This window comes from Pan paniscus, chromosome 8, assembly GCF_029289425.2.
Source record: "Pan paniscus chromosome 8, NHGRI_mPanPan1-v2.0_pri, whole genome shotgun sequence".
In the NCBI taxonomy this organism is placed as follows: domain Eukaryota; kingdom Metazoa; phylum Chordata; class Mammalia; order Primates; family Hominidae; genus Pan; species Pan paniscus.
This window is the reverse complement of record NC_073257.2, coordinates 39163113-39190100: the sequence shown is the minus strand read 5'-3', so window position 1 is coordinate 39190100 and position 26988 is coordinate 39163113. Positions and strand designations below refer to the sequence as shown.

At 40.6% G+C, this 26988-nt stretch overlaps 1 protein-coding gene across 2 annotated transcripts in view; it reads right to left on the bottom strand.

Moving 5' to 3' along the window:
- Positions 1–26988, bottom strand: part of APBB1IP (amyloid beta precursor protein binding family B member 1 interacting protein) — a 232280-nt gene that overhangs the window by 70708 nt on the left and 134584 nt on the right. For both annotated transcript variants that reach the window (XM_063607304.1, XM_055092506.2), the window contains exons 4-5: positions 4620–4691; positions 499–586 (exon numbers count right to left, since the gene is read on the bottom strand). In XM_063607304.1, the coding sequence (XP_063463374.1) occupies positions 499–586; positions 4620–4691 (160 nt within the window). The remainder of the gene's footprint in view (positions 1–498; positions 587–4619; positions 4692–26988) is intronic.

Genomic DNA, 26988 nt, shown 5'->3' with positions numbered 1-26988 from the left:
AAAATAAAGTGACAAGTTCAGGAAAAATGAAAAAATGTCAAGTAGACTAAATTACATATAAGTATATATTATATATAAATTAAAAAATATTTTAAATAAAATATTATGAAGTATCTATTCATATTTATTAATCATTATGAAATAGTTGATTTCTATCACTGAAGGGACATTTCCTTACTAATATTTTTGTATACTACCCCTTGTTACTCTATGGGCTTAGTAATAAGAAGAAACTCCCCTTACTTTAAAACACGAGATCATTTTGAGACTTTTCACAAATGCAGAATGGTGTTCCCTTTCATTATTTGGTGAAAATGTCTTCTTGACTCTCTCAATTCAATCCAGACACAGTAAAACCCAGTCTGAAATCCATGATTTTAACAATATTTATCATGATGTTTAGGTTCCTTTAATTTAGTTTTCAAATTATAGTTTCATACTGATTTGAATCATCATTATGATTTTGAATTACTTAAGAAAAGAAATTGTTATGCTTACCATTTAAATCTTTAAACCCCACACTGTAGTTAAATTCAGCTCTGGGTGGATTAGGGTCAGGAGGAGGGAGAGTGTCAACTCCTAAACTCTGTGAAAAAAGATCCCCCCATCAAAGTTATTCATGATACAAACATTTCTGTAGCACACTTTACTCAGCAAGTCAAAAACCATGTATTATTTACACATTTTCTCCCTTAGTGTGTTCTCTGAAAACCATATGGTAACTTGAAAATGTTTTATGTAATTTTTCCCCTATAGAAAATTACAGCTTAAAAATTATTCTAGAAGGAAGATCTTGAAACAGACCACGTCAATTGAGAGCAATGATAATGAGGTAGTTAATTTTTATAAAGAACACATAATTTCTTGTAATGGTGAACACACACACTATATATAAATATAAATATATATTATATATAAAATATATATTATATATAAAATATATATAAAATATATATTATATATAAAATATATATTATATATAATATATATAATATATAATATATATTATATATAAAATATATATTATATATAAAATATATATTATATATAATATATATAATATATAAATATATATTATATATAATATATAAATATATATATTATATATATAATATATAAATATATATATATATAATTCTGTAATGACTTAAGTCATTACATCAAAGAAAGAAATATCCAGTTACTTGGAGAAGAAAAGCTGTTTGAGGATGCAGTCTGTCGTAGTAAAATTTTTCCTTAGCCTACAATCTTGAGAACCTACCTGTTGGCAGGGCTGTTTAGCCAAGCAAACCTATGAGTACATCCACTTGGCCACAACAAAGAAATAGCAAAAACCAAAAGGGCTTTGTGTGAAGGGAGGTCCAAGAGACTAAAAGGGGCCTCTTTCCTATTCTTTTTTTTTTTTTTTTTTAACAAAAATGAGACGGGGGTCTTACTATGCTGCCAAGGCTGGTCTTGAACTCCTGGGCTCATGTGAGCCTCCTGTCTTGGCCTCCTAAAGTGCTGGGATTACAGGTGTGAGCCATCATGCCCAGCCTCTTTCCTATTCTTGCCTTACAGTAACAATACTTAAATGTGGTCCTGCAAAAATCCCAGACTCTGACCCATCAGAACACTTCCCCCACTGGCTGAAGGAATGAGGGAACGGGTACAGAGAGACCACACACGTTCACTTAAACTCTCCTCCACCATAGGAGGAGAAAACACAGTCCTCATCTTAAGAAATGTGGTTGCCATTGGCTCACACCTGTAATCCCAGCACTTTGGGAGGCTGAGGCAGGCAGATCACAACATCAGGAGATAGAGACCATGTGGGCCAACATGGTGAAACCCCGTCTCTATTAAAAATACAAAAATTAGCTGGGTGTGGTGGTGCACACCTGTAATCCCAGCTACTCGGGAGGCTGAGGCAGGAGAATCGCTTGAACCTGGGAGGCGGAGCTTGCAGTGAGCCAAGATCTTGCCACTGCACTCCAGCCTGGTGACAGAGTGAGACTCTATCTCAAAAAAAAAAAAAGAAAAAGAAAGAAAGAAAGAAAGAAATATGGTTGCCATCCTAACACCTTTTAACCAGCACCCCTTCCTCTAAGCCAACTGTCTTGTATCTTATCCCTTCTTTCATAGAATCTAAACTTTTCTGACTCTTATTGGGAATATAAAGTAGATGCTAACTAGAATTGGTTAATTTTTTATTTTTGTTTTTATTGAGATGGAGTCTCACTCTGTTGCCCAGGCTGGAGTGCAATGGCACAATCTCAGCTCACCGTAATCTCTGCCTCCTGGGTTCAAATGATTCTCCTGCCTCAGCATCCTGAGTAGCTGGGATTACAAGCACCCACCACCACGCTCGGCTAATTTTTGTATTTTTAGTAAAGATGGGGTTTCACCATATTGGCCAGCGTGGTCTCGAACTCCTGACCTGTGATCCACCCACCTCGGCCTCCCAAAGTGCTGGCATTACAGGTGTGAGCCACTGTGCCCGGTCTAGAATTGGTTTTTTTTTCCTAAAATAAATAAGTCTTTCAAAACACAGACTATTCATTTATTTTTTAGAAAGCTTTTGAAGATCCTTATCTTATTTAGGAATATTGGCTTATTCTTCTTTTGATATTTTATGCAGAAAAGTGATGAGCTGATTAACTTATTAGTCAAAGGCTCATTTATGAGCACACTCTAAGACATTCTAAAGCCCACCTGACTGTAACCTGGCTTAGTGGCCCCTGCCACTTAGGGCCCCTGGCCCTACAGCTGCCAGGCTGTAGTGGCGCTGACAGTGGGGCTCAGTGACCTCTGAGTCAATCTGATCTTGATGCCAGGGGCTTTTTCTCAGTCTATGGTTGAGTGGTTTTCACATTCCTTTGAGGGTACTGAGTTCTTACAGTTTAATCACGAGGTCACCATAACTCCCACTTAGTTCTTTAAAATGTAGCATTTCCTCAAGGGTTGGTAAAAAGTCTTTACTAAAGATGATATCCAGCCTGGGCAACATAGTGAGATCTCGTCTCTATAAAAGAAAAAAAAAATTAGCTGGGTGTGGTGGCGTGCACCTGTAGTCCCTGCTACTTGGGAGGCTGAGGCCAGAGGATCACTTGAGCCCAAGAGGTTGAGGCTGCAATGAACCGTGATTGCGCCACTGCACTCCAGCCTAAGCAACACAGTGAGACTCTGTCTCTCAAGAAAATCCCAAAATCAAACAAAGATAATATTTTCTTAGTGAGTCTTTATAGAAGTAACCACAGGGAAATGGCTCAGCGCTGGTGGTTGTAGGATAGTAAACTTGGGGGTAAATTTCTCTATTTATTGGTAAATATTTGGATAGTATGAGCTTGATGTATGTCTAATCAATGTATTAAATTAACTGAACTCAAAAGAATATAGTCAGGAACAAGCTTTTTCTTTAACCCATCATTGTCACAATTACATCAGAACTATATAATGTTGCCAATCTTCAGGGCGTTGCGGGAAGTCAGGGACCCCGAATGGAGGGACCAGCTGAAGCCATGGCAGAAGAACATAAATTGCGAAGATTTCATGGACGTTTGTTAGTTCCCCAAATTAATACTTTTATAATTTCTTACGCCTGTCTTTACTGCAATCTCTGAACATAAATTGTGAAGATTTCATGGATATTTATCATTTCCCCAATCAATACTCTTGTGATTTCCCTGCCTGTCTTTAATCTTTTAATCCTGTCATCTTCATAAGCTAAAGATGTATGTCACCTTAGGACCCTGTGATGATTGCATTAACTGCACAAATTGCTCGTAAATCATGTGTGTTTAAACAATATGAAATCTGGGCACCTTGAAAAAAGAACAGGATTACAGTGATGTTCAGGGAACAAGGGAGATAACCATTAGGTCTGACTGCCTGGGAGCCGGGCAGGACAGAGCCATATTTCTCTTATTACCGAAAATGGGTAAGAGAAATATCACTGAATTCTTTCCCCAGTAAGGAATATTAATAATTAATAGCCCTGGGAAAAGAATGCATTCCCAGGGGGCCCTCTAAAATGGCCGCTCTGGGGGTGTCTGCCTTATGCAGTTGAAGATAAGGGATGAAACATGCCCTGGCCTCCTGCAGCGCCCCCAGGCTTGCTAGGATTAGGAAATTCCAGCCTGGCGAATTCTAGTCAGACTGGCTCCCTGTTAAGATGTTTACCAATGACAATGCATGCACAGCGGGGCATGGAACTTCATTAATAATTCTAGTTTCTCCCTAACCTTGTGACCTTGTCCTGCCCATTTGCCTTGTGATATTTTGTTGCCCTTGAAGCATGTGATCTCTGTGACCCACACCCTATTCATACACTCCCTCATCTTTGAAAATTGCTAATAAAAACTTGCTGGTTTTATGGCTTGGGGGTATCATGGAACCTGCTGACATGTGATGCCTCCCCTGGACACCCAGCTTTAAAATTTCTCTCTTTTGTACTCTTCCCTTTATTTCTCAGACCCGCCGTCACTTAGGGAAAATAGAAAAGAACCTACATTGAAATATCGGGGGCTGGTTCCCCCGATATCAGGGTTTTAAAAAAGACAGCTCCCTTGTCATATTATAATGAAATTCTGCAACTCTATTTTTGTTTTCCAATTTGCCAGTTAAAAAGGGAAGTTTACCTGAGTCAGAAGATCCATCTCTCCCAGCAAAGTGCTGAACATTTGGTCTATGTCTTCACTTGACTCACCCATCTGAAAAAGGAAGAAACTGAGATATTAGCAGTCTCATAAAAGCCTGATCCTAGGATACTCTTTGCATCCCTCTCTTTCCCCCAAGAGCCCCATCCATGGGCAGCTAAGTTGGGAGAGGACTATATTGAGAGGAAGGCTCATGTTAGCCTGAAATTTCATGCCTGGCTTCTATCCAATCTGCTTGATCCAAGATTGTGCCAAACGTTGGGAAATGCCTCAGAGCCACAGTTGAATTTTTCCAGGCTAAACTAGTCTTCTTGGCGCCAAAGAAACAGGCTGGATCACGCCTGTAATCCCAGCACTAGGGGAAGCCGAGACAGGCAGATCACCTGAGGTCAGGAGTTTGAGACCAGCCTGGACAATATGGTGAAACCCCATCTCTACTAAAAATACAAAAATTACCTGGGTGTGGTGGCACGTGCCTGTAGTCCCAGCTACTCAGGAGGCTGAGGCAGGAAAATCGCTTGAACCCAGGAGGTGAAGGTTGCAGTGAGCCGAGATTGCGCCACTGCACTCCAGCCTGGGTGACAGAGTGAGACTCCGTCTCCAAAAACAAAACAAAAAAAAAACCTTACACAAAAATGATGTGAGGAGTGATTAAGCATATTTACCCAATAATTCCCTGCTTTCAAAAGATATTTCTGAAATAATCGTTTTTAGTACATTTATTTAGAAGTACTGGTGGACAAACCCTTAGAACTTAAATGGCAGCCCTGCCAAGTGAAAAGAGATAGAAAGAAAACTTTTTTTACATTTTAACCTTTCTTTGCCTAAACCAAATGAAGCAATTGCCCAAGAAGAGGAAAAGTTTGCGACAAAATAGGGTGGGACGCACTGTGAGTTGCAACTGGCTGCTCTGTTTCCTGACATTTTTGGCAAGGCTAAGTTGGGAAGTTAGGAGACATTACTAGTCCTTTGGCCACTTAACTAGCATTATGTAGTTTGGCAAAGGTAATCAATTGTTTCATCTGTAACATGAGGAATTTGCTGCAGACCATTTCTAAGGGCATTTCTCTCTTTCTTTTCTTTTCTTTCTTTTTTTTTTCTTTTTTTAGATGGAGTCTTGCTCTGTCCCCCAGGCTGGAGTGCAGTGGTGCAATCTCAGCTCACTGCAGCCTCCGTCTCTCAGGTTAAAGCAATTCTCCTTTCTCAGCCTCCAGAGTAGCTGGGATGACAGGCACCCGCCACCATGCCCAGCTAATTTTTGTATTTTTAGTAGAGACAAGGTTTCATCATGTTGGCCAGGCTGGTCTCAAACTCCTGACCTCAGGTGATCCACTCGCCTCGACTTCCCAAAGTGCTGGGATTACAAGATTGAGCCATCTTGCTCAGCCTCTAAGGACATTTCAAAATGCTCTAAAACACTGTAATATTAATGCCAATTATAGCTCATACTGAGAAGTCTGGTGGGTGTAGGGAATCAGTATGTATTATTTAAGCCAAATCACAATATTTACTTGAATTTGTACATGCATGCATTTGTATCTCATTCTTTTTATATGGAAATTAAAAATATATAAAAAAGCAGAGAGAATAATGATTTTCATGTACACATTGTCCAGCTTTAATAATTTTCAACTGGACTGATCTTTTTCCATTTATATCTTCCTACAATAGATATTTTAAAGCAAATATTATTTTTCCATAAATATTTCAGAATGCAGTGCTAAAAGATAAAGATACTCCATTTCTTTTTTTCTTTTCTTTTTTTTTTTTTTGAGATGGAGTTTTGCTCTTGTCGCCCAGGCTGGAGTGCAGTGGTGCAATCTCACATCACTGCAACTTCCACCTGCTGGGCTAAAGCAACTCTCGTGCCTCAGCCTCCTGAGTAGCTGGAATTACAGGCATGCCCCACCACACCTGGCTAATTTTTGTATTTTTAGTAGAGACGGGGTTTCGCCATGTTGGCCAGGGTGGTCTGAAACTCCTGACCTCAGGTGATCCGCCCACCTCTGCTTCCCAAAATGCTGGGATTACAGGTGTGAGCCACCACGCCTGGCCCATAAAGATACTTTGTAAATCATAAACATAATACTATTATCTCTTCATGTGTGTATTTAAAATAAATTACTGGGCTGAAATAGGCCAAGTGGAGGCAAATCTATCTTTCCTTGAATAAATTATCTTGAAAACTTATAGTTTACCCTTTAAGTGACTTTAATATTTTAGCAGTCACATATTTTTATTTTTAATAGCTATAGCTAATCAGGGTATCTTAGTCTCTTTATTAAATATGTCTATGAAATAAGCTTTGTCACACTAACTTTGCTTTCTTAAAAATGACTCCATTGATCTTCTTCTTCCTCTTCTTCTTCTTTTGAGATGGAGTCTCACTCTGTCTCCCAGGCTGGAGTGCAATGGCCTGATCTCAGCTCACTGCAAACTCTGCCTCCTGGGTTCAAGCAATTCTCCTGCCTCAGCTTCCTGAGTAGCTGGTATTATGGGCGCCCACCACTATGCCTGGCTAATTTTCGTATTTTTAGTAGAGATGGGGTTTCATGATGTTGGCCTGGCTGTTCTTGAACTCCTGACCTCAAGTGATCCACCCACCCGGGCCTCCCAAAGTGTTGGGATTACAGGCGTGAGCCATCACACCCAGCCAAATGATTTTTAAAATATCACAATTCTTAAAAGTGAAGTGATGTAAATGATGATGATGGTGATAACAATAATACTTATCTGGCACTAACTCTTTTGCAAGAGCTGTTCTATAAGCCAGAGTTGATATTAGCAACATTTAGCACCCAGGATAGCATTGACGCTGAGCAATCAGAACAGATGAGGCTGTAAAATCATTTTGCGTGAATCAGTGCATATCCTCCAAATATCCACCCTGCAAAGCTAGCACTTAATCTTCCCAAATTATCTTCAACAATTATCTTGCGTTTATCATTTAGGAAATCTGACATAATGAAATCTTCTTGCTTAATTTTTCCATCGTATATTTCCCCTTCTCCCTATTTTAAGAAGAAAAAAATTATTTTCTTCTCCTACATAACCTTATCACCCTCGCCAAACAGGACTGAGAACATTTTCCATCTGAATGTTCTGCTCCCTGCAGTGACTTTTCTTTTGCCGTCCTTCTAGTCACTCCCTCTTGAGAAACACAAAAACTACCCTGAGCTAGAGGTCACTGAGCATATTCCACCATCATTTCAAGGTTTAAGTTTTGCATGTTTTATTTTGGAGGACAGATGCTTGAATTGCTATGTGATGTATTAATTTTCTCTAGTGCCCTATCTGGCGTCCAGTGTAGGAGGTGTCTTGCAGGAGCATGGGAAGTTGTAAAACTGTGTTGGCCAGGAGGTGTTGAGAGGGTACAAGAAGGGGTCTTTAGTTAAGAGAGGTCTAGATTCCATTGAACTAGCACATTTCTTAGTGGCAGACGCATCCCAAAGAATCAGGTGTACATACACATGGGACAAGGAGGTGTGTGTTTGGATCCAAGGAAGCCACTCAGTGAATGCTGAGGGTCAGACCACACAAAGCAGGCAGGTGAGCACCCAGGTATAGAAAAGCAACAGGTGAGAAAAACACTGAAGGTCTAAGTCTATGTGTGCAGGGAAAGTCAGAGAGGAATCAAACACAGCATCAGTGACGGATGATGGAAGATCCTTGTCCTATTTTGTGTGTATTGTTGGGATTAAAAAAGTGTTTATGGCAGCTAGAAGAGAGGAAGATGGCTGCAGGTGGGCCCCGCCCCTGGTTCATGAGGGAAGTCAGCATGAGGAGTCATTTCCATGGGGTTTTATCCCCACACAGTTGCTTACAAAGTATCTGAATCATATCCTCCTTTCTTTAAATTTCCTACAAGGCTGGGCATGGTGACTCACGCCTGTTATCCCAGCACTTTGGGAGGCCGAGGGGAGAGGATTGCTTGAGGCCAGGAGTTTGAAACCAGCCTGGGCAACATAGAGAAACTTCTGTACAAAAAATTAAAAAATTATCCAGGTGTGGGGGCACGTGCATGTAGTCCCACATACTTGGGAGGCTGAGACAGGATGATGGCTTGAGCCCAGGAGGTCGAGGCTGCAGTGAACTATGATGGTGCCACCAAAGTCCAGCCTGGGTGACACAGCGAGACTCTCTCAAAAAAAAAAAAAAAATTCCTACAAAATGGCAGAAAGTATTTAAGTAGATATTATCCCCATGGTTTCACAAATTGTCTCCCAAAACAACTAATATGGTATTAAAAATCTTGTCATGGGTTTTTAAGTTATTATTTTAATAAGGGGAAATTAATGGAAAAAACAATAAAATTCCAGAACTGCTCATGTGAATTTATTTCTATCTGAGTACAATAGTGTGAGAAAATAAAGGAATCCTTCAGATGAATTATTATTAAGAGTAATTATTGGTGTTAACACATTTCAGATTTTTTTATGAGATAATCCATTTTATAAGAATAAATATAGATTTGTTTGCTGACCTCAAAACTGCCAACTAGCATTACAATAAGCTTATAGGAATCAAATATAATTTAAGTAACAAGAATCTTGCCATTGATTCATTCTCCTGAACCCTTAAATTTGGAAAAGCAGTAAAATAAAGTCTGGAAATGTGACATCGATGAGTCAAAAAAACCCACTGAACCCAAAGGCCTTCGTTTCTCAGGCTGTGCACACCACTGCTATATAACAGGTTAATGACGTGCCACAGTGAATCATCCACCTAAGATGGAAATAACTCAAAACAACAGCGCGTTCTCGCGACCTCTCCCTGCATTCATCTGGTGAAAATCTTTCCCCCTGCCCTTTCCCCTGCCCTTTCATTCCTTTCCCCCAGAGTCTGTTACTGAGTTATTAAGTGGAGCCAACATCAAAATTGTGCTGAAACGTACAGTCATAAGTAAACTTGCTTGTGAATGGATCACAGTTGCACCCACGGTGAAAATAAAAAGACATTTGACTTCAGGGCAGTTTGTTAACAAAACTTATTAATCTGTAAATTCAGTCATATTACATAATTGACCTCCCTGCAAGAAAACCTTATTTTTGAAATGGACAGACAAGAGTTATACACATGTATACAGTGTATACACACACAAGCGTAAGAAAATAGGGCTGTGCCTATATGTACGTGTGGTATTTTCCAAAGGTCAAAATAAAGATTAAAAAAGAGAGAGAGAGAGAAAAAAAAAAAACAACACCCAGCCCTGACAGCTAAAAGTCTTATTTGGGTTAGCAGCCAGAAAGAGCTGGGGTGGAGTTATCACAGTGAAGCAATGCATTGCAAACAAGCCATGCTCACATCGTGACTGGGTGGAGTTAGAATCTTTTTGTGAGTATGTCACTTCTGAGTTCATTTTATGTCTTGGGAAGAACCACAAGTTGTTGATGAAAAAGAAATGGAAATACTACAAAATCAGCTAGATTTTGTGATTATTATTGTTATTATTGGATAGATGAGGGGTGAGGTGGTTGAAGCCGCTTGTCCAGGCTAAAACTTTCCCTTAGATTCCTTGAACGACAAGGAAATTTTCCCTAATGCTTAATATTTCTAGGCTTCAGTTTTTCAATCCTTAAATTGTTTCTCTTTTCCACCTGGATACATTTCAAAAATATGTCTTTTAAACATTTATCCTAAGTACTGTGATGCATATGGTTTACAGGACATATGTTTATATCGACGGCAGAGTTAATCTCACACATTTAACTCAGTTTGCATGCAGTTTGGGATGCCGTGAAGATCAGCAATTCCAGCCATGGAATCTGGAATTTTGGACCTGGATGAGGGCGGCCTTTATTGCATCGGTCAGAGTAGCTTGCCTAAACACAGCCAGCTCAACATCCCCCAGGCATTTCCCTCTAAGTAGCTCCGACTCACTACTCCCCTTCATGCATTCTCTTCCCATGCGCCTTAACTTGGTAAAAGGCCATTAGTCACATATCAGTCTGACTTAGAACCCTTGGCATAGTCCCTTACTCCTCCCATTTTTCCATCTAGTCGGTCGAGGAATCTGTTGGCTTTTCCTGTAGAAGGCTTCTCCTTGCCTTCATTCTCTCTATCAAGCCACAGTTGACACCTCACCAGCTCACCCAGCCTCCAGCCTTCCAGACTCCCCATCAATATTCACCACCACCGCTGCTGCAAATTGCAAATACAAATGTGAATGTGTCACTCTCCTGTTTAAAAATCTTCCCTGGCTGCTTATGATGAAGTGGAGAGCGTTCAGGCACTCAGCGTGTCTTTCAAAGTCCTTCCTAATTTGTCCCATTCGGGGCCTTTTATTTTTTAATTTATTTATATTTTTTTACATTATTTTATTTTATTTTTAGCAGAGACAGGGTCTCGCTATGTTGCCCAGGCAGGTCTCAAACTCCTGGGCTCAAGTGATCCTTGCACCTCCACCTCCCAAAATGCTGGGATTATAGGCTTGAGCCACCAGGCCTGGCCTCAGGACCCTTGATGTTTTCTGAACAGGCTTTTTAGAACTCTTTTTGTCTTTGTATATGCTATTCCCTTTAAATAATATCCTCCTCTGTGCATATCTCCTTCATAAAATCCTACTGATCATTCAAAATCCAGCTGTCATGCTAACACTTCAATGGTATCTTCATTCCCAGCAGAGATTTGCTGTCTACTGCACTTGGTAAACATGTCAGTAAATCCTGGCCTTAACAACCAACTTGACATGGTATTTAATCTCCCTGGACTTCAGTTTCCTTGTCTATAAAATAAGGAAAACAATAATGCCTAATTCTTAGGCTTGTTGCGACATCTAAACAAAATAGCCAAAAATACTTGGCATGAATTTGCAATCAGCATTTGCCACACTGAATCACACTCTTTTTGTTATCGTTATAGAATCTCTTAGAAAACTGGGAGTTGTTATTAAGTAAGAATCAGATCTTGTTGATGTTTGTGTTCAGAAATGCGTCGTTGGAAACCCAGAGAGATTAAGTAACTTCCCAGACTAATGAGAAGAACTGGGCTAGAGTCCAGATCTCAAGCCTCATAGAAAGTTCTCTCTCACTTGACTGGCTACATGTTCTACATGGCTCCTGGTGTGACACACTCAGAAATGTCACATTCCAGGGCCGGGCAGTCCTTAGAGACTGCCAAATAACATGCTTCCGAGAACTATCAGAGCCGTTAAACAGTCTGTTTCTAAGCTGCTGCTATAGGTACAGGTTTGTGGAACCTCATTCACTATAACACTGTTTATTTTTCCAATGCTATTTCCAGGTGAGTAAATACTGATACTCACACAGATGTGTTCTGTTGGTAAACAAAACTTTCACTGGGGCTCACATCTATTTAGGCCTGAATCAGTTTTCAAACCAAAAATTTTAGTTGCCTTGAGAAAAATTCTGATAACTACCATGCAACTTGAGGCAACTTGAGTGACAGTATCAATGACTTTTCTTCTTTTCTAATTCAATCTAAAGTCAGTTAACATTTCAAGTAATACGTTAATCATCATTTAGTAAATAAAAACACTTTATGTTTTCTATCTTAATTATTTCTTAATTCACATCATATAACTAATTTCATGTGTACCCCTTTGTTATAACAATAATGTGTTACAATTTCATGCTAGAAACTGAATTTTGAGCAGAATGGTATTAAATTAAGGGATTATTTGATGCACTTAAAACTAAAAGATTTAGTCATAACAGTGTACTATTTTATATATTAAGTGAAATATGTAATAATACAATTGTTTATATAGGAATTTTTTAATAAAACAGAAAACAAATAAAAGGATACACTATTTTTCATGTAAGTTCAAAAAAGGCCTGGTGCAGTGGCTCACACCTGTAATACCAGCACTTTGTGAGGCCGAGGCAGGTGGATCACCTGAGGTCAGGAGTTTGAGACCAGCCTGGCCAGCATGGTGAAACCCTGTCTCTACTAAAAATACCAAAAAAGTAGCTGGGCGTGGTGGTGCGCACCTATAATCCCAGCTACTTGGGAGTCTGAGGCACAAGAATTGCTTGAACCCGGGAGGCGGAGCTTGCAGTGAGCTGAGGTCGTGCTGCACTCCAGCCTGGGCGACAGAGCAAGACTCCATCTCAAAACAAAACAAAACAAAACATACAAGTGGTCCTAACAACTTCTGCATGAAATAAAAAAGTTGTTAAGATTTTTCTCTTCTTGTGATTATCAAGTTTTGGGTTTACAGAGTTGATGTTTTCGGTGGCAGCAAGTGTCAATACAATGAAGAAACTCATATTATTTACATTTTTATAAGGAGCTTATCTGTCAAAATCCTGCTTTCTTATATTTCTTATAGCACCGTATTAAGATATTACAAACTCACGGGTTGTCTAAGCTAATTTGAATGGTTGCAAATTTCACCGTTTCAGCTGTACTTTTAGTTATGCTTAGTCTTTACTTGGATTAAGATACTAATACCAATAACAGAATGAAAATTTCAGAGCACTGAGAATGAAAAGAAAAGACAAAACAGAATATTTGTGAGCAAGACCCTGTCTCTACAAAAAATAAAAAAATTAGCCAGTCATATTGGCATGCGCCTGTAGTCCCTGCTATTCAGGAGGCCGAGGCAGGAAGATTCTTTGAGCCCAGGAGTTCAAGGCTGAAATGACTCATGATTGCACTATTGCACTCCAGCCTGAGCAAAAGAGCAAGACCCTGACTCAAAATAAATAATGATTAAAAAAATGAAACAACAGAGGAGGTATAAAAATGACTTTGCAATTATTAAAATGAGTCACAGTCAATGAAGTTCAGGAAGGTTAGAATTAGCCTTCAGTATTAACCAGAGAAGTTGCTACCTGTCTGTCTACCAAGAAGAAAACTCCTCACTCAATTGCTTCTGTGCATGGCTGGGGTTGAGAGAGAGAGAAATCTCCCCTTGCTCTCTACCTGCCTGATAATAATAAAAATAATAGCGAATAACTATTAGGTGTTCTCATTCCATGCCAGGGATTGTCCTGGTGCGTTACGTGCATTGACTGATTAAATCCATCCTCACACCCTAGGTGAAATGAAAACACTTTTATATTCATCTTAGATGAGAAAAGTGAGGCATCCAGAGATAAGTAAATCGATCGAGTTTATACAAAGTAAATCAGTCATCAAATATTTATTGATCCCAGACATGATTGGCGGCTTAAACAAATTTCTGGAAGATTTTTCTGTGTGGGTTTTCCTCAGCTGTATTTCTTCTCTTCAATGAATTTATCTGCATACTGTACATCTTTCTATGTTAAAGACAGTTAAAGAAAAATGTTTGTATCCTAGTATTGACTGCTTTTTTTTTTTTTTTTTTTTTTTTTTTTTATGAGATGGAGTTTTGCTCTTGTTGCCCAGGCTGGAGTGCAATGGTGTGATCTCGGCTCACTGCAACCTCCACCTCCCAGTTCAAGAGTTTCTCCTGCCTCAGCCTCCCAAGTAGCTGGGATTACAGGCACTGGCCACCATGACCAGCTAATTTTTTTTTTTTTTTTCACTTGAGAAAGAGTTTCACCATGTTGGCCAGGCTGGTCTCAAACACCTGACCTCAGGTGATCAGCCCGCCTCAGCCTCCCAAAGTGCTGGAGTTACAGGGACTGTTGTTTTTTTACCCTACAGTGTTTTGAGTTTATTACTAGATTGCCAAAACTAAAATAGAACTGGAACTGATGAGAAATAAGTTTCAAAAATCTGAGGCTCTCCAAGTATCAATTTACTTTGATATTTTTATTATTTTTTAATTAGAAACCATCTGGCAACATTTTTTTCTAGGAAATAAATCAGTAGACATATTACAACTACAGATACAAAAGAGGAGAAAAAAATTTTTAAAAGCTTATGAATGGGATTGCCCTTAGGATGAAATACGCACTACAGAATTCGGATGCTCGCAAATGCTGGTGGAAACTGTGAAGTCACCTGTGTACAGTGTGATTGAAAATAACTTAGAATATTGAATTTTACCTGATTCCTTCAGTGTTGTATTTTTTCAAAATGCAATGAAAGCGTTTTATCAAGAGGAAGTGGTTCACAGAATAACACAGCATATGGTTAAAGGTTCTTGCAACGTTTGGGGGAGGAGAAAGGGGAAGCCGAGGCTTCTGTGTAGCGTAAAACAGGAAACAGAAGCATCTCTAAAGTTACGGATTATATCAGATAATTCACTCAACAGAGAACTAAGGTGAAGAAACCTCTTGGGCCAACTTAACCAACTTTGCACTGTACCCCTGAGATTGGTGAAAATCTTAATAGGCTAGCAAGTAGTTACTGAATCAAAAGGACAATGACTGTGGTCATATGATCAATTCAGACTAATATGCAGTGAGTCACAAACAAAATTCATATGGACATGTGTATATACATAGGTAGGGTCACACAGAAGGGACAGCCAAGACAACAGGGTCCTTTTGTAAGCAATATTGTCATGGCAAAAGTTACCTGTAAATAACATTTTAAATAAAAAACTAATCATTAAATGAAATGATTTATTTCAGTAATTTAAAAAAATACTAAGAGAGTGCTTTGAAAAATCTTAGAATTTTGCAGTAAAGACACACACACACACACACATACACACACACACACGTAATGAGATGGGCTACCACATTTTAAAAAATATGATTTAGGCCAGGTGCGGTGGGTTACACCTGAAATTCCAGCACTTTGGGAGGCAGAGGTGGGAGGATCACTTGAGGCCAGGAGTTCAAAACCAGCCTGGGCAATATAGCAAGACCCCATCTCTATCCCCTCTGCCAAAAAAATTAGCTGGGCATAGTGGTGCGCACCTGTGGTCTCAGCTACTCAGGAGGCTGAGGTGGGAGAATCCCTTGAGCGCAAGAGCTCATGGCTACAGTGAGCTATGACAGCACTACTGCCCTCTAGCCTGAGTGACAAAGTGTGACCCTGTCTCTAAAATTAAAAAATAAAAACAAAAATAACAAAACAAAAAATAAAAGATACAATTTTTAAATGTGCTTATTTCCAAATTGCTGTGATTTTATGCAAACCATAAAGTTAGTGAAAAATTTATGTTTTGCATAAAATCAAAGCAATTTGGAAATAAGTGGGTGGGACAAGGTGGGGACACTCTGCTAAGTCAAGCTTCAGTTAGAAAAAAGTGAGAGAACTGAATAACACCCAAAAATGTTCCCCAGGACTCAAGTGCAAGAACACTTGACACAGGACAACAGAGGTCAGCACATACGAACCCAACATCCCCACTTCCATCTGTCTGTCTGGCCTCCAGCTCTGGGAGACAAGTTGTAGACTAGTTTCACTTGGATGCCCACGGGTTGGAAAGAGAGTGCCAAGTCTCTAGATTATTTTAAGTTCCCTTTTTTTTTCTACTTTGGGTGTCTATATAAGGAATGGGGAACTGCTTTTGTATTTAGGACCTACTGTGACCTAAAACCAGAGGGACAATGCAATTTAGAATTTTTTGAAGAGATACAAATAGAAAATACTCTGTTTATCATGTTGTATTAATAAATAAAAATCATGAACATTTCTTTTTAGAAACAAAAGTCCTATGAATACTTAGGTCTATTCACTGTCCCCTACTTGTCTTTATTTTCTCATGAATCTACCTCAACTGGACTTTTGTTTGCACTATGTCACCAAACTGTGTGTCAAGATTACCAACAATCTGTGGTGTATGGTGGCTCATGCCTGTAATCCCAGCACTTTGGGAGGTCGAGGTAGGCAGATCACTTGAGCCCAGGAGTTAGAGACCAGCCTGGGCAACATGGGGAAATCCCATGTTTACCAAAAAAAAAAAAAAAAAAAAGAAGCAGCTCAACCATTCCAATATTAAAGTTATTTTGAAAGAAGAGATTACCAATGATCTCTCTGTTGTGAAATCCAATGGTTAGTTCCCAGTCAGCATCTTATACAGCCTTTAATATTATTGATCACTCCCTCCTGGAAATATTTTCTTCACTTGGCTTTCCTGACAGTTTTCTTTCCTGGTTTTCCTCCTCACAGAGGCCAATGTACCTTGAAGCCAACAAAGAAGCTTACATTTCAGGGCTTCTCACTTGCAGGACCCTTCTGATGCCGCATGTCTCCTCTGGCACCCCAGCAGCAGCACACAACACAACACTGTTCTGTTGCTGGGAGGTCACCTGGGTCAGGGTTCCTAGGTCTTGGAGTGGGGTCAGGCGACTACCAGCACTATCTCCACTTTACTTGGAGTCCAGCAAAAGCCCTCCCATGATGCATTTCGTGGACATTAGATCTCATGTCCCAATCCAAGGAGAAGATCCGAAGGAAACGCTCTGCTCTGCTCCTTGCCCGGGGTCACCTTGATCCAAGCTTCCTGGCTACCTTATGTCACCCCCAGCCCCAGCTCAGGATTTGGGAGGGTGGTGGGAACTGATGGTTCTGTGGTCCTGGCCAAACAGTCCAGCTGTCGCCTGGGCCTTTGGATGCCACAGGGTGCCATGTTAGTAAGAACAAAGGCTGCACTTCTCTGAGGCCTTGTTCACTGGCAAGAAGTACCGCCAGAGCTAGAAACCACAGAGGAAGTTACAGAGGAGGCATTACCATCTAGAGCTGTCAAGCGAAAGTCAACTTCTTCTCAACTCTCAATCCTAAAAATTAATTTTGATCAGCCATGCTGGAGGAGACACTAAATCATCTATATAGAAAATTGTATTTCAAATTTATTCCCTATAGGAAGACAAGGTAAAAGAATATGCAGCCGAAAGTGTAGGAAAAATACATCAGCAAGTTATTTAATCATCATAAAGATTACAATGTTGCTTTTTAGATATATACACTTACGTGTCAATTTTTATTTTTATTGTTTTTTTTCAAATGTCTGCATATTTTAATAATGCTGTAAAATAAAGAGTTTCATTTTAGGCAGTGAAAACTATTTTTTCACAGTAAAGTATCACAGTTAAGTCCTTTTGGGTTCAGTGATCTCTAGTGATTAATAACAAATACACTTTATAAATTATTGCTGTCTCCTATCCCAGCCATGATTTTAAATATTTTTCTTTATGTTATTTAAAAAATTATTTTAGGTTCAGGGGTACATGTACATGTTTGTTATATATGTCAATTTTTAAAAATTGGTCATTCATTGTGATTTCCTTTTTGGCTCTAAATAAATATTCCCTCTTGTCCTTAATTTTTCATTGACAATTTTGTATTTTTTTAAAGGGAGACTTCATCTCCCACCCCAAGTAGAAAAAAATCCCTTCTTTTTAAAAGGAAGCCTCCCAAAATTGCGTAAGATTCAGGCCCCAGAGATTCTGGCTCCATCCCTATCTACCTTACCAGCTTCTCCTTCCAGCCTTCTCTGTGGGTTCCTCCTCATCCTTCCTGACCTCATTTCTCTTCAGCCTTGGTCTACACTCACTCCCTAGGTGCTCTTAGGGCTTTAAATACCATACATATGCTGCCAACCCCCAAAGCACATCTCCAGCCCAAGTGCCTCTTTCTTTTCCTTTTTTTGTTTTTTTGAGACGGAGTCTCGCTCTGTTGCCCAGGCTGGAGTGCAGTGGCACAATCTTGGCTCACTGCAACCTCCAGCTCCCAGGTTCAAGTGATTCTCCTGCCTCAGACTGCTGAGTAGCTGGATTACAGGCATGCGCCACTCCTGACCTCAAGTGAACCACCTGCCTTGGCCTCCCAAAGTGCTGGGATTACAGGCATGAGACACCATGCCTCCTTCTAATTCACACATTCAGCTACCTTCTCAACCGCCTCCATCCTCCCGCCCCACTCACTGGCCCCTTGGATTTTATCTCTGTTTGTGCTCTGCTCACATGAGCCTCCCAGCTGTAACTCGAACCCTGTGAGCGTGCATTCGCTCATGCTTTTCTCTCTGCCTGGAACACCTGTTCCCTACTCACCCAAACAGCGGTTCTCTCACTGCCTTTAGGTCTTTGCTTTAATGTCTCCTCATTACTGAGCCCTGACCTATTTCAAAAGCAACTCTTTCTACCACCTCTGCTTTCTCTAATTATACTCTCTTCCCGCTCATCAACTACAGTGTAAGCCCGGTGAGGGCAGGGATTTGACTGTTTTTGTTCACTGTTGGATTCTCAGTAAATAGAATAATGTAAATACATGATAGACTCTGAGTGACTATTTGTTAAATAAATGGATAAATTTTAAAAACTACCAGCCTGGATGACACAGCATGATCCCGTCTCTACAAAAAATTTTAAAAAGTTAGTTGGATGTGGTGGCATGCACCTAGCTACTTGGGAGGCTGAGGCGGGAGGATCACTTGAGCCCAGGAGTTTGAGGTTGCAGTGAACTGTGATCTAACACTGCATTCAAGCCCAGGTGACAGAGTGAGACCTTGACTCAGAAAAATTAGAAACATGGTATATTCACTCAAGCTCCACAGGGGCAGGAGTCGAGGCCGCGTTATTCGCCTTTGTGTTTTGTTGCTAAGCATAGTGCCTACCTTGGTCATGAAAAATCTTCAAAAGTATTGCAAAGTAGGTTAACAGCTTAAGAGAGAGCAGTAGAAGAGACAATGATAGAATTTTTTAAAAGACATAATTCTACAACCACCGTGGTGGGTGGCAAGAATAAACAATGAATGAATAAACCACTAGGTGAAAGATGGTTGGAGAACATGGTATTCACTTGAAGTATCATTCCACTCTGCAAAGTCAAACTCCAGGGTAGGTGAAAAAATGAGAATATGACCCCAAAATGCACAACAAGACTCAGAAGTAAAACTATATGAAAACTATTACTTAACACTTATCAAAGAAATACTTTTAATTGAGAAAATTTGGTGGACATGGCTTTAACCAAATGATCAAACTTAGAATTATCAATAATGGGACCATGCGACATCGTGTGCCCCACTGATGCAATCCCCTGAGGACACAGCCTCACCTCTGTAATACTGCTACCAAAATCAAGATGAATTGATCAGCTAAATCCAAACTGAGGAATATTCTGCAAAATGAACAAAGTAACTGGTCTGGGAAGAAAAGTAGGGCTGGGTACGGTGGTTCACACCTGTAATCCCAGAACTTTGGGAGGCCGAGGTGGGTGGATCAGCTGAGGTCAGGAGTTCGAGACCAGCCTGGCCAATATGGTGAAACCCCGCCTCTACTAAAAATACAAAAATTAGCCAGGCATGGTGGCATATGCCTGTAATCCCAGCTACTCAGGAGGCTGAGGCAGGAGAATCTCTTGAACCTGGGAGGAGGAGATTGTAGTGAGCTGAGATCATGCCATTGCACTCCAGCCTGGGTGACAGAGCAAGACTCCATCTCAAAAAGAATAAATAAATAAAAATAAAAACAGAAAAGTGGACATTATTGGGTAATTGGAAAAGTTGAATATGGACTATATATCAGAATATAGTATTAAATCACATAACATTCACTGAGCATGATCACATTTACAGTACATTTACTGTACTGTGATACATGCATTGTGTAACAAAGACAGAACATCTTTGTTCTTAAGAGATAAATGGTGAAAAAAATAAAGCAGGAATGTAGCAGAATGTAAATAATGAGTGAATCTTGGTGAAGGGTACATGCATGTCCATTACACGATTCTTACTTTTTTTAAGTTTTAAAACTTTTTAAAACTGTTTCTTTTCCTTTCTTTTCTTTTCTTTTCTTTTTTTTTTTTTTGAGACAGGGTCTTGCTCTGTCACACAGACTGGAGTGCGTGGTGCAATCAGAGCTCACTGCAGCCTTGAACTCCTGAGCTGAAGCAATCCTCCTGCTTCAGCCTCCCAAGTAGCTGGGACTACAGGTGCACACCACCATGCCCAGCTAGTTAAAAAAATTTTTAGTTTGAGACCAGCCTGGCCAACATGGTGAAATGCTGTCTCTACCAAAAATATAAAAATTAGCCAGGCGTGGTGGCGGGCATCTGTAATCCCAGCTGCTCGGGAGGCTGAGGCAGGAGAATAGCTTGAACCCGGGAGGCGGAGGTTGCCCTGAGCTGTGATTGTGGCATTGCACCCTAGCCTGGGCCACAGAGGGAGACTCTCTCAAAAAAAAAAAAAAAAGTTTTTATAAAGACAGCATCTTGCCCAAGATGGTCTTGAACTCTTGGCCTCAAGCGATCCTCTGGCCTTGGCCTCCCAAAGTGCTGGGATTATAGGCATGAACCACTGCACTGGTGTAAGGTTTGAAACTTTTCAAAATGAAAAGCTGGAGAATAAAAGAAGCAGAACCAGCCTTTGAAATTGACTCGACCTGGGTTAAAAAACAAAACAAAACAAACAAACAAAAAACAGAGAAGGGGAAGAAGGGAGAAGAGCAGAATGAAAAGCAGTAGCAGGGAAAGACTATGCAAAGGAAAAAAAATATTATCTCTCCTGTGTACTGCTGATATATTATCTGGTCTAAATCTCATAGAAACCATGTGGGGGTAGATAATATCACTCTTTTCTTAGATGAGGAGCTTGTGGTCAGGAGTTCGAATGACATGCCCAAGATCACACAGGACATCCGTGGCCGGATGGGATTTAAACCCAAGTCTGATCTCTTTCATTACACTGTTCCTGTCTGCTCCAGAAAATAAGCCATATAGACAACATATCAGGGCCTGGGATTGTGTGAAGGAAAAACACAGGTGGAACACACACTTAGACACACACAGCACATCTGACATGTACTCAAATCCACACAAAGAAAAAGCAAGGGAAGGCCAGGCACAGTGGCTCTGGCCTGTAATCTCAGCCCTGGGAGGCCCAGGTGGGCAGATCACGTGAGGTCAGGAGTTCAAGACCAGCCTGGCCAACATGGCAAAACCCCGTCTCTACTAAAGATATAAAAATCAGCTGGGTGTGGTGGCAGGGGCCTATAATCCCAGATGCTTGGGAGGCTGAAGCAGGAGAATCGCTTGAACCTGGGCGGCGCAGGTTGCAGTGAACCGAGATTGCACCACTGCACTCCAGCCTGGACAACAGAGTGAGACTCTATCTCAAAAAAAAAAAAAAAGAAAAGAAAAAACAAGGGAAGACACGGACACATCAGCGAGAGTCAAACAGAAACCTGCTTTCATAGAGCCACGTTCTCATCTCAAAGGAGGGAGGTGTCTGTTACATCACTGCTTCTAGAAACTTCTAAAACTGGGTTATGTCTTCATAGACATGATGGCGTTTCCGCCTCTAGAACAGATAATGTTAAGCCAAGGTCCAGATCTGGCCATGGCCTTGAGACCTACCTTTAGCTTGGTTAAAAAGGAGATGCAAACAGATGCCTGGATCTAGATGTCTTACTTAATAAACAGGCTGAAGTGGAACTTTTCTGGTAATCACAAGATTTTGAGCAATGATGTAGAAAAATTAATCTTTTCTCTCCTTCCAACTCCAAGCTGGAAATGGAGAAGGAGGAAGTGGGAGAACCTAAAATATTTTAGACTCAATTTTTCATTTGGCTTCAGCAAGGAAGACAATTTATTTTTTACTTTTTAAAAAACTTATTTTTTAAACCAACAGATACAGTTCTATGTATTTATCATGTGAAACAGGATGTTTTGAAGTATGTGTACATTGTTGAATGCTTAGTTCTAGCTAATCAACAAATGCTTTACCTCAGTTATTATTTTTGTGGAGAGAACATTCAACATCAACTGGAAGATGAACATTTTCTAGTGCAAGGAAGATTTTCCTGGGCAATTAGTAAAATTCTTTTACTTAGCATGAGCATATTAGTGTCAAATGGCTTTTTAACTTCCAGGAGCCCAGAGGGGATATTTGCTAAAGATTCCAAGCAATGAAGTAATGAACTTGCTTATTACTGGAGTAATGAAAACCAGGCCTGTCCACTGAGGTTTGGGCATCAGCCCTAGGCAGAGCACAAATTCCAGGCTTTGCTTAGAAGGCAGGATACAGCCACTGGAGAGCTGAAACCACCACTTCATACACTCTCTGAAAGGCTCAATCTACCACAGCCCACGCTAGAACTGGTAGTTGTTTTGTGAGTTGTTTCTAATTGCAAAATAAATCCACAAATTGCTGCAGAACATTAAAAAAATCACTGAAACCAAAAGGAGAAATACTGACAACATATTTCTTCTATTCAAGAACATACTTTTTTTTTTTTTTTTTTTTTTTTGAGACAGGGTGGCTCTGTCACCCAGGCTGGAGTGCAGTGGTGCGATCTCGGCTCACTGTAACCTTTGCCTCCGGCGTTCAAGCAATTCTCATGCCTCAGCCTCCTAAGTAGCTCGGATTACAGGCATGCATCCCCAAACCTGGGTAATTTTTGTATTTTTAGTAGAGATGGGGTTTCACCATGTTGGACAGGCTAGTCTCAAACTCTTGGCCTCAAGTGATCTGCCCACCTCGGCCTCCCAAAATGTTGGAATTACAGGCATGGGCCACTGTGCCTGGCCAAGAATGTATGTTTCTATATTTTAGTGCTTCTGAAATCATGATGTTTCACACAGTAGACTATGAAATTTGGCTACCACCAACGGGGGTCACCTATGATGTAGTTTTCCTCAACCATTTATGCGCAAACTGAGTGAAGCAGGATCCAATTGTCATTCAGTTGAGTTATTTGCATTGGTGGTAGAACACACTGCTTAACTATTAATTTAAATTTGGATCACACAACATCATTTTAAAAGCTTTCAAAAAGACTCACAATGAGACAGCGCTGAAATGCAAAGTTATTATACCATTTAGAGAAGACGGCTGTTCACAGGACAGGCCAGCCAATTAAGACAGCAGAAATTCCCAAAGCGCCCAGATTTTAATTTTCAAAGTCAAGAGAGACTGATGTGGCAGATTTATCCATCATGAAAGATTATCCATTAGGTACCAAATGCCTACCTAGCAAATGCTTCCTGTTGGAATTCAAGAGAAGTTGTTAAACTTCCAGCAATATATAATTCAATAATAAGAAATAAACCAACAAGAAATATAGAAACATTCATGACATTCTTTGATAAACCTAAAAATCATGTTGTGAGTTCTAAAAGTTCTAAGGAACAAGACTAAGGGCTTGAGTAACAAAGAGTTGAGGGTCCTAGCATGTTCCATATGCCTTAGAATCTTTGTATTGTCAATGTAAAGAAGTGAAGACACACTTCTTTTGTAATCCTAAGAAGAAATGATATGTACCTCTATGAATAACTGTATGCTGTTATCTCTTAAGATCTTTTTCTTTTTTTTTTTTGATGAAGTCTCCCTCTGTCGCTGGAGTGCAGTGGTGCAATATCAGCTCACTGCAACCTCTGCCTCCCGGGTTCAAGTGATTCTCCTGCCTCACCCTCCTGAGTAGCTGGGACTACAGACGCGTGGCACCATGCCTGGCTAATTTTTGTATTTTTAGTAGAGACGGGGTTTCACTATATTGGCCAGGCTGGTCTCGAACTCCTGACTTCAGGTGATCTGCCCGCCTTGGCCTCCCAGAGTGCTGGGATTATACGTGTGATCTTGACTGCGCCTGGCCAAGATGTTTTTCAACATTTAATGCATCATCTCTCATGTCCAAAAGAAAATGTGAATGAATGAGTGAATGAATGAAACAAACACGATGAGGATACTGAATGTTCTCAAGATGAAAATGAAAAAATGACCTTTGGCTTTAACTGCACAGATACCCTCCCTGGTTATCAGTGCAGGAGTGTTGAGGGTAGAAGCCAAACTGAACTCCTTCAGAAGTGGGTGGGAAATAGAGATAAAGACATGAGGAGAAGGTGGGTCCATACAGACCATAGCAATTGTAAAATGCTTTCCTTTCTATTATCGGGCATTATTCCAAAGCCACTTTCATGGCTCCAAGCCTCTTTCCTGTGGATGCATGCACTATAATTTAATCAGCTCTATTGTTGAAAATGTGTAGCTTGCTCTTCTTTTCAAGATATGATGATCTGAGCCAGATGTTTTCACGTGCAGAAAAATTACATGCGGTGTGGCTCAAGGATAAAACTGGAACTATCAACCAACTCTTGCTTTTCCGTGGGGTGAGGGATTTTCTGTTTTTCTTCCCCCCGCAGCCCCCACCCATCTTGGTCAACGTTCTGCACCTGTCACTGAAAACCCCAGAGGATTAGAGCTGTTAGTAAAAATCCCAGTCAAGTCTGCTAAAGTTTGCATGAATAAGCTCAAACAGGCCGGGCACAGTGGCTCACGCCTGTAATCCCAGCACTTTGGGAGGCCGAGGAGGGCGGATCATGAGGTCAGGAGATGGAGACCATCTTGGCCAACATGGTGAAACCCCATCTCTACTAAAATATAAAAAATAAGCCAGGCATGGTGGCATGTGCCTGTCATCCTAGCTATTTGGGAGGCTCAGGCCGGGGAATCGCTTGAACCCAAGAGGCGGAGGTTGCAGTGAGCCGAGATTGCGCCACTGACCTCCAGCCTGGCGACAGAGCAAGACTCTGTCTCACAAAAAAAAACAAAAAAAAGCTTAAACAGTGCAGGTCCCAAGGTGCCTTTTACCTCTCTCTGTTTGGAAGGAAGGATTTACGGTCATTTCTGTGACTGTCTGTATGTCCACAATACATTGGGTGATCCATACCATAGAAAAAACTTTATATCAGAAGAATCTGAGCTACCATATGATTTTTCAGTGACAATCCAGTTTTAATTCTTTTCCTGCATTTCTTAGTAAATATTCTCCCTTCCTCCTCAAAGATGCTACTGACAATATTTTTCACTCTTATTTGGAAGCAAGAAAGGAACTGAGTCTTTACCTCCCACATTCAGAATGATTCATTCATTAACATAAAACAAAAAGTAATAGTTAAGATTTCTCCCCAAAATTATCTTGCAGAATTAGCCCCGTGTGCAGTGTGGGGGTCTCTATTTTGTGCACATATCTCTTGTGATATGTGGGGCCATCTAGGTGGGCTTCGGTCTAGAGGACCACTGAGCCACATGATGCAGACAAAACCCTTGTCCAGAGGCAAGGACAGAGTTCAAAACCCAGCCCTGACACTTATTGGCTGTGTAATCTTGGGCAAGTTATTTAGCCTCTCAGTGCTTTAGTTTTTTTTTAATCTTTAGAAAAGGTGTGATGATAAGCTATTTCATGAGGTCAAGGTGAGAATTCGATAATGCATGTGAAGTGCTTAGAGGAGGCTCTGGCTTAGAACTGAAAGTTCAGTAAGTGTTGCTCTTACTATCATGAAGCCATTGGAACTGCAGTAATCATGGAGCTACCCCAGATGCCTGGACAGATGATGGGCAAGGACGCAGGCTGAGGTTGGTGAGAGATTATGGGCAATTACACAGGCTGAGGTTGGTGAGAGATGTTGGGCAAGGACACAGGCTGAGGTTGGTGACTCTGACCGTGGGTTTGGAGAGAAGCAGGACGTTGACTATTGCGTGGCATATTATGGATGCTCCTCAACTTACAATGGGACTAAGTCTGGAAAAACCCATCGTAAATTGAAAATATCCCTAAGTCGAAAATGAATTTAACACACCTAACCTACTGCACACTGTAGCTTAGTATAGCCTAACTTAAATGTATTCAGAACTTACACTAGCCTATAGTTGGGCAAAATCATCTAACAAACATATTTATTTATTTACTTATTTTGAGATGGAGTCTCGCTCTGTCGCCTAGGCTGGAGTGCAGTGGCACGATCTTGGCTCACTGCAACCTCTTCTTCCTGGGTTCAAGCAATTCTCCTGCCTCAGCCTCCCTAGTAGCTGGGATTACAGGCGCCTGCCTCCACATCCGGCTAATTTTTTTGTATTTTTAGTAGAGATGGGGTTTCACCATATTGGTCAGGGTGGTCTCAAACTCCTGTCCTCAGGTGATCCACTTGCCTTGGCCTCCCAAAGTGCTGGGATTACAGGCGTGAGACACTGTGCCCAGTCCGAGCCTATTTTATAATGAAGAGTTGAACATCTTATGTAATTCACTGGATACTTTATTGAAAGTGTAAAACAGAATGGTTGTATGGGTCTTTGAAATACAGTTTCTACTAAATGTGTGTTGCTTTTGCACCACCATATAGTGGAAAATCATTAAGTGGAACATTGTGAGTCAGGGACTATTAGATCCAACTGTCTCCTGACCAGGGTCCCCGCCACTTGCCCCATCCTTTCCCCACCAGAGGAGCAACCTGGCCCCTGTGTTGTAGTTGGTTGGGGTTGTTGTTGGTTGTAGTTAGTGAGGAAGGGGAGATCAGGAGTTGAAATAAAAGGGAAAAGGATTTAAAAAAAGAAAAGTCCTAAGTGGATTAATACAGGAACAGAAAATCAAATACTGCATGTTCTCACTTATAAGTACGAGCTGAACATCACGTACTCATGGATATAGAGATGGGAACAATAGACTTTGGGGACCACTAGAGTGGGGAAGGAGGGAGGAGAGGCAAGTTTGAAAACCTGACTGTTGGGTTTAATGTTCAGGACTATGCTCAGTACCCGGGTGATGGGATCATCTGTACCACAAAC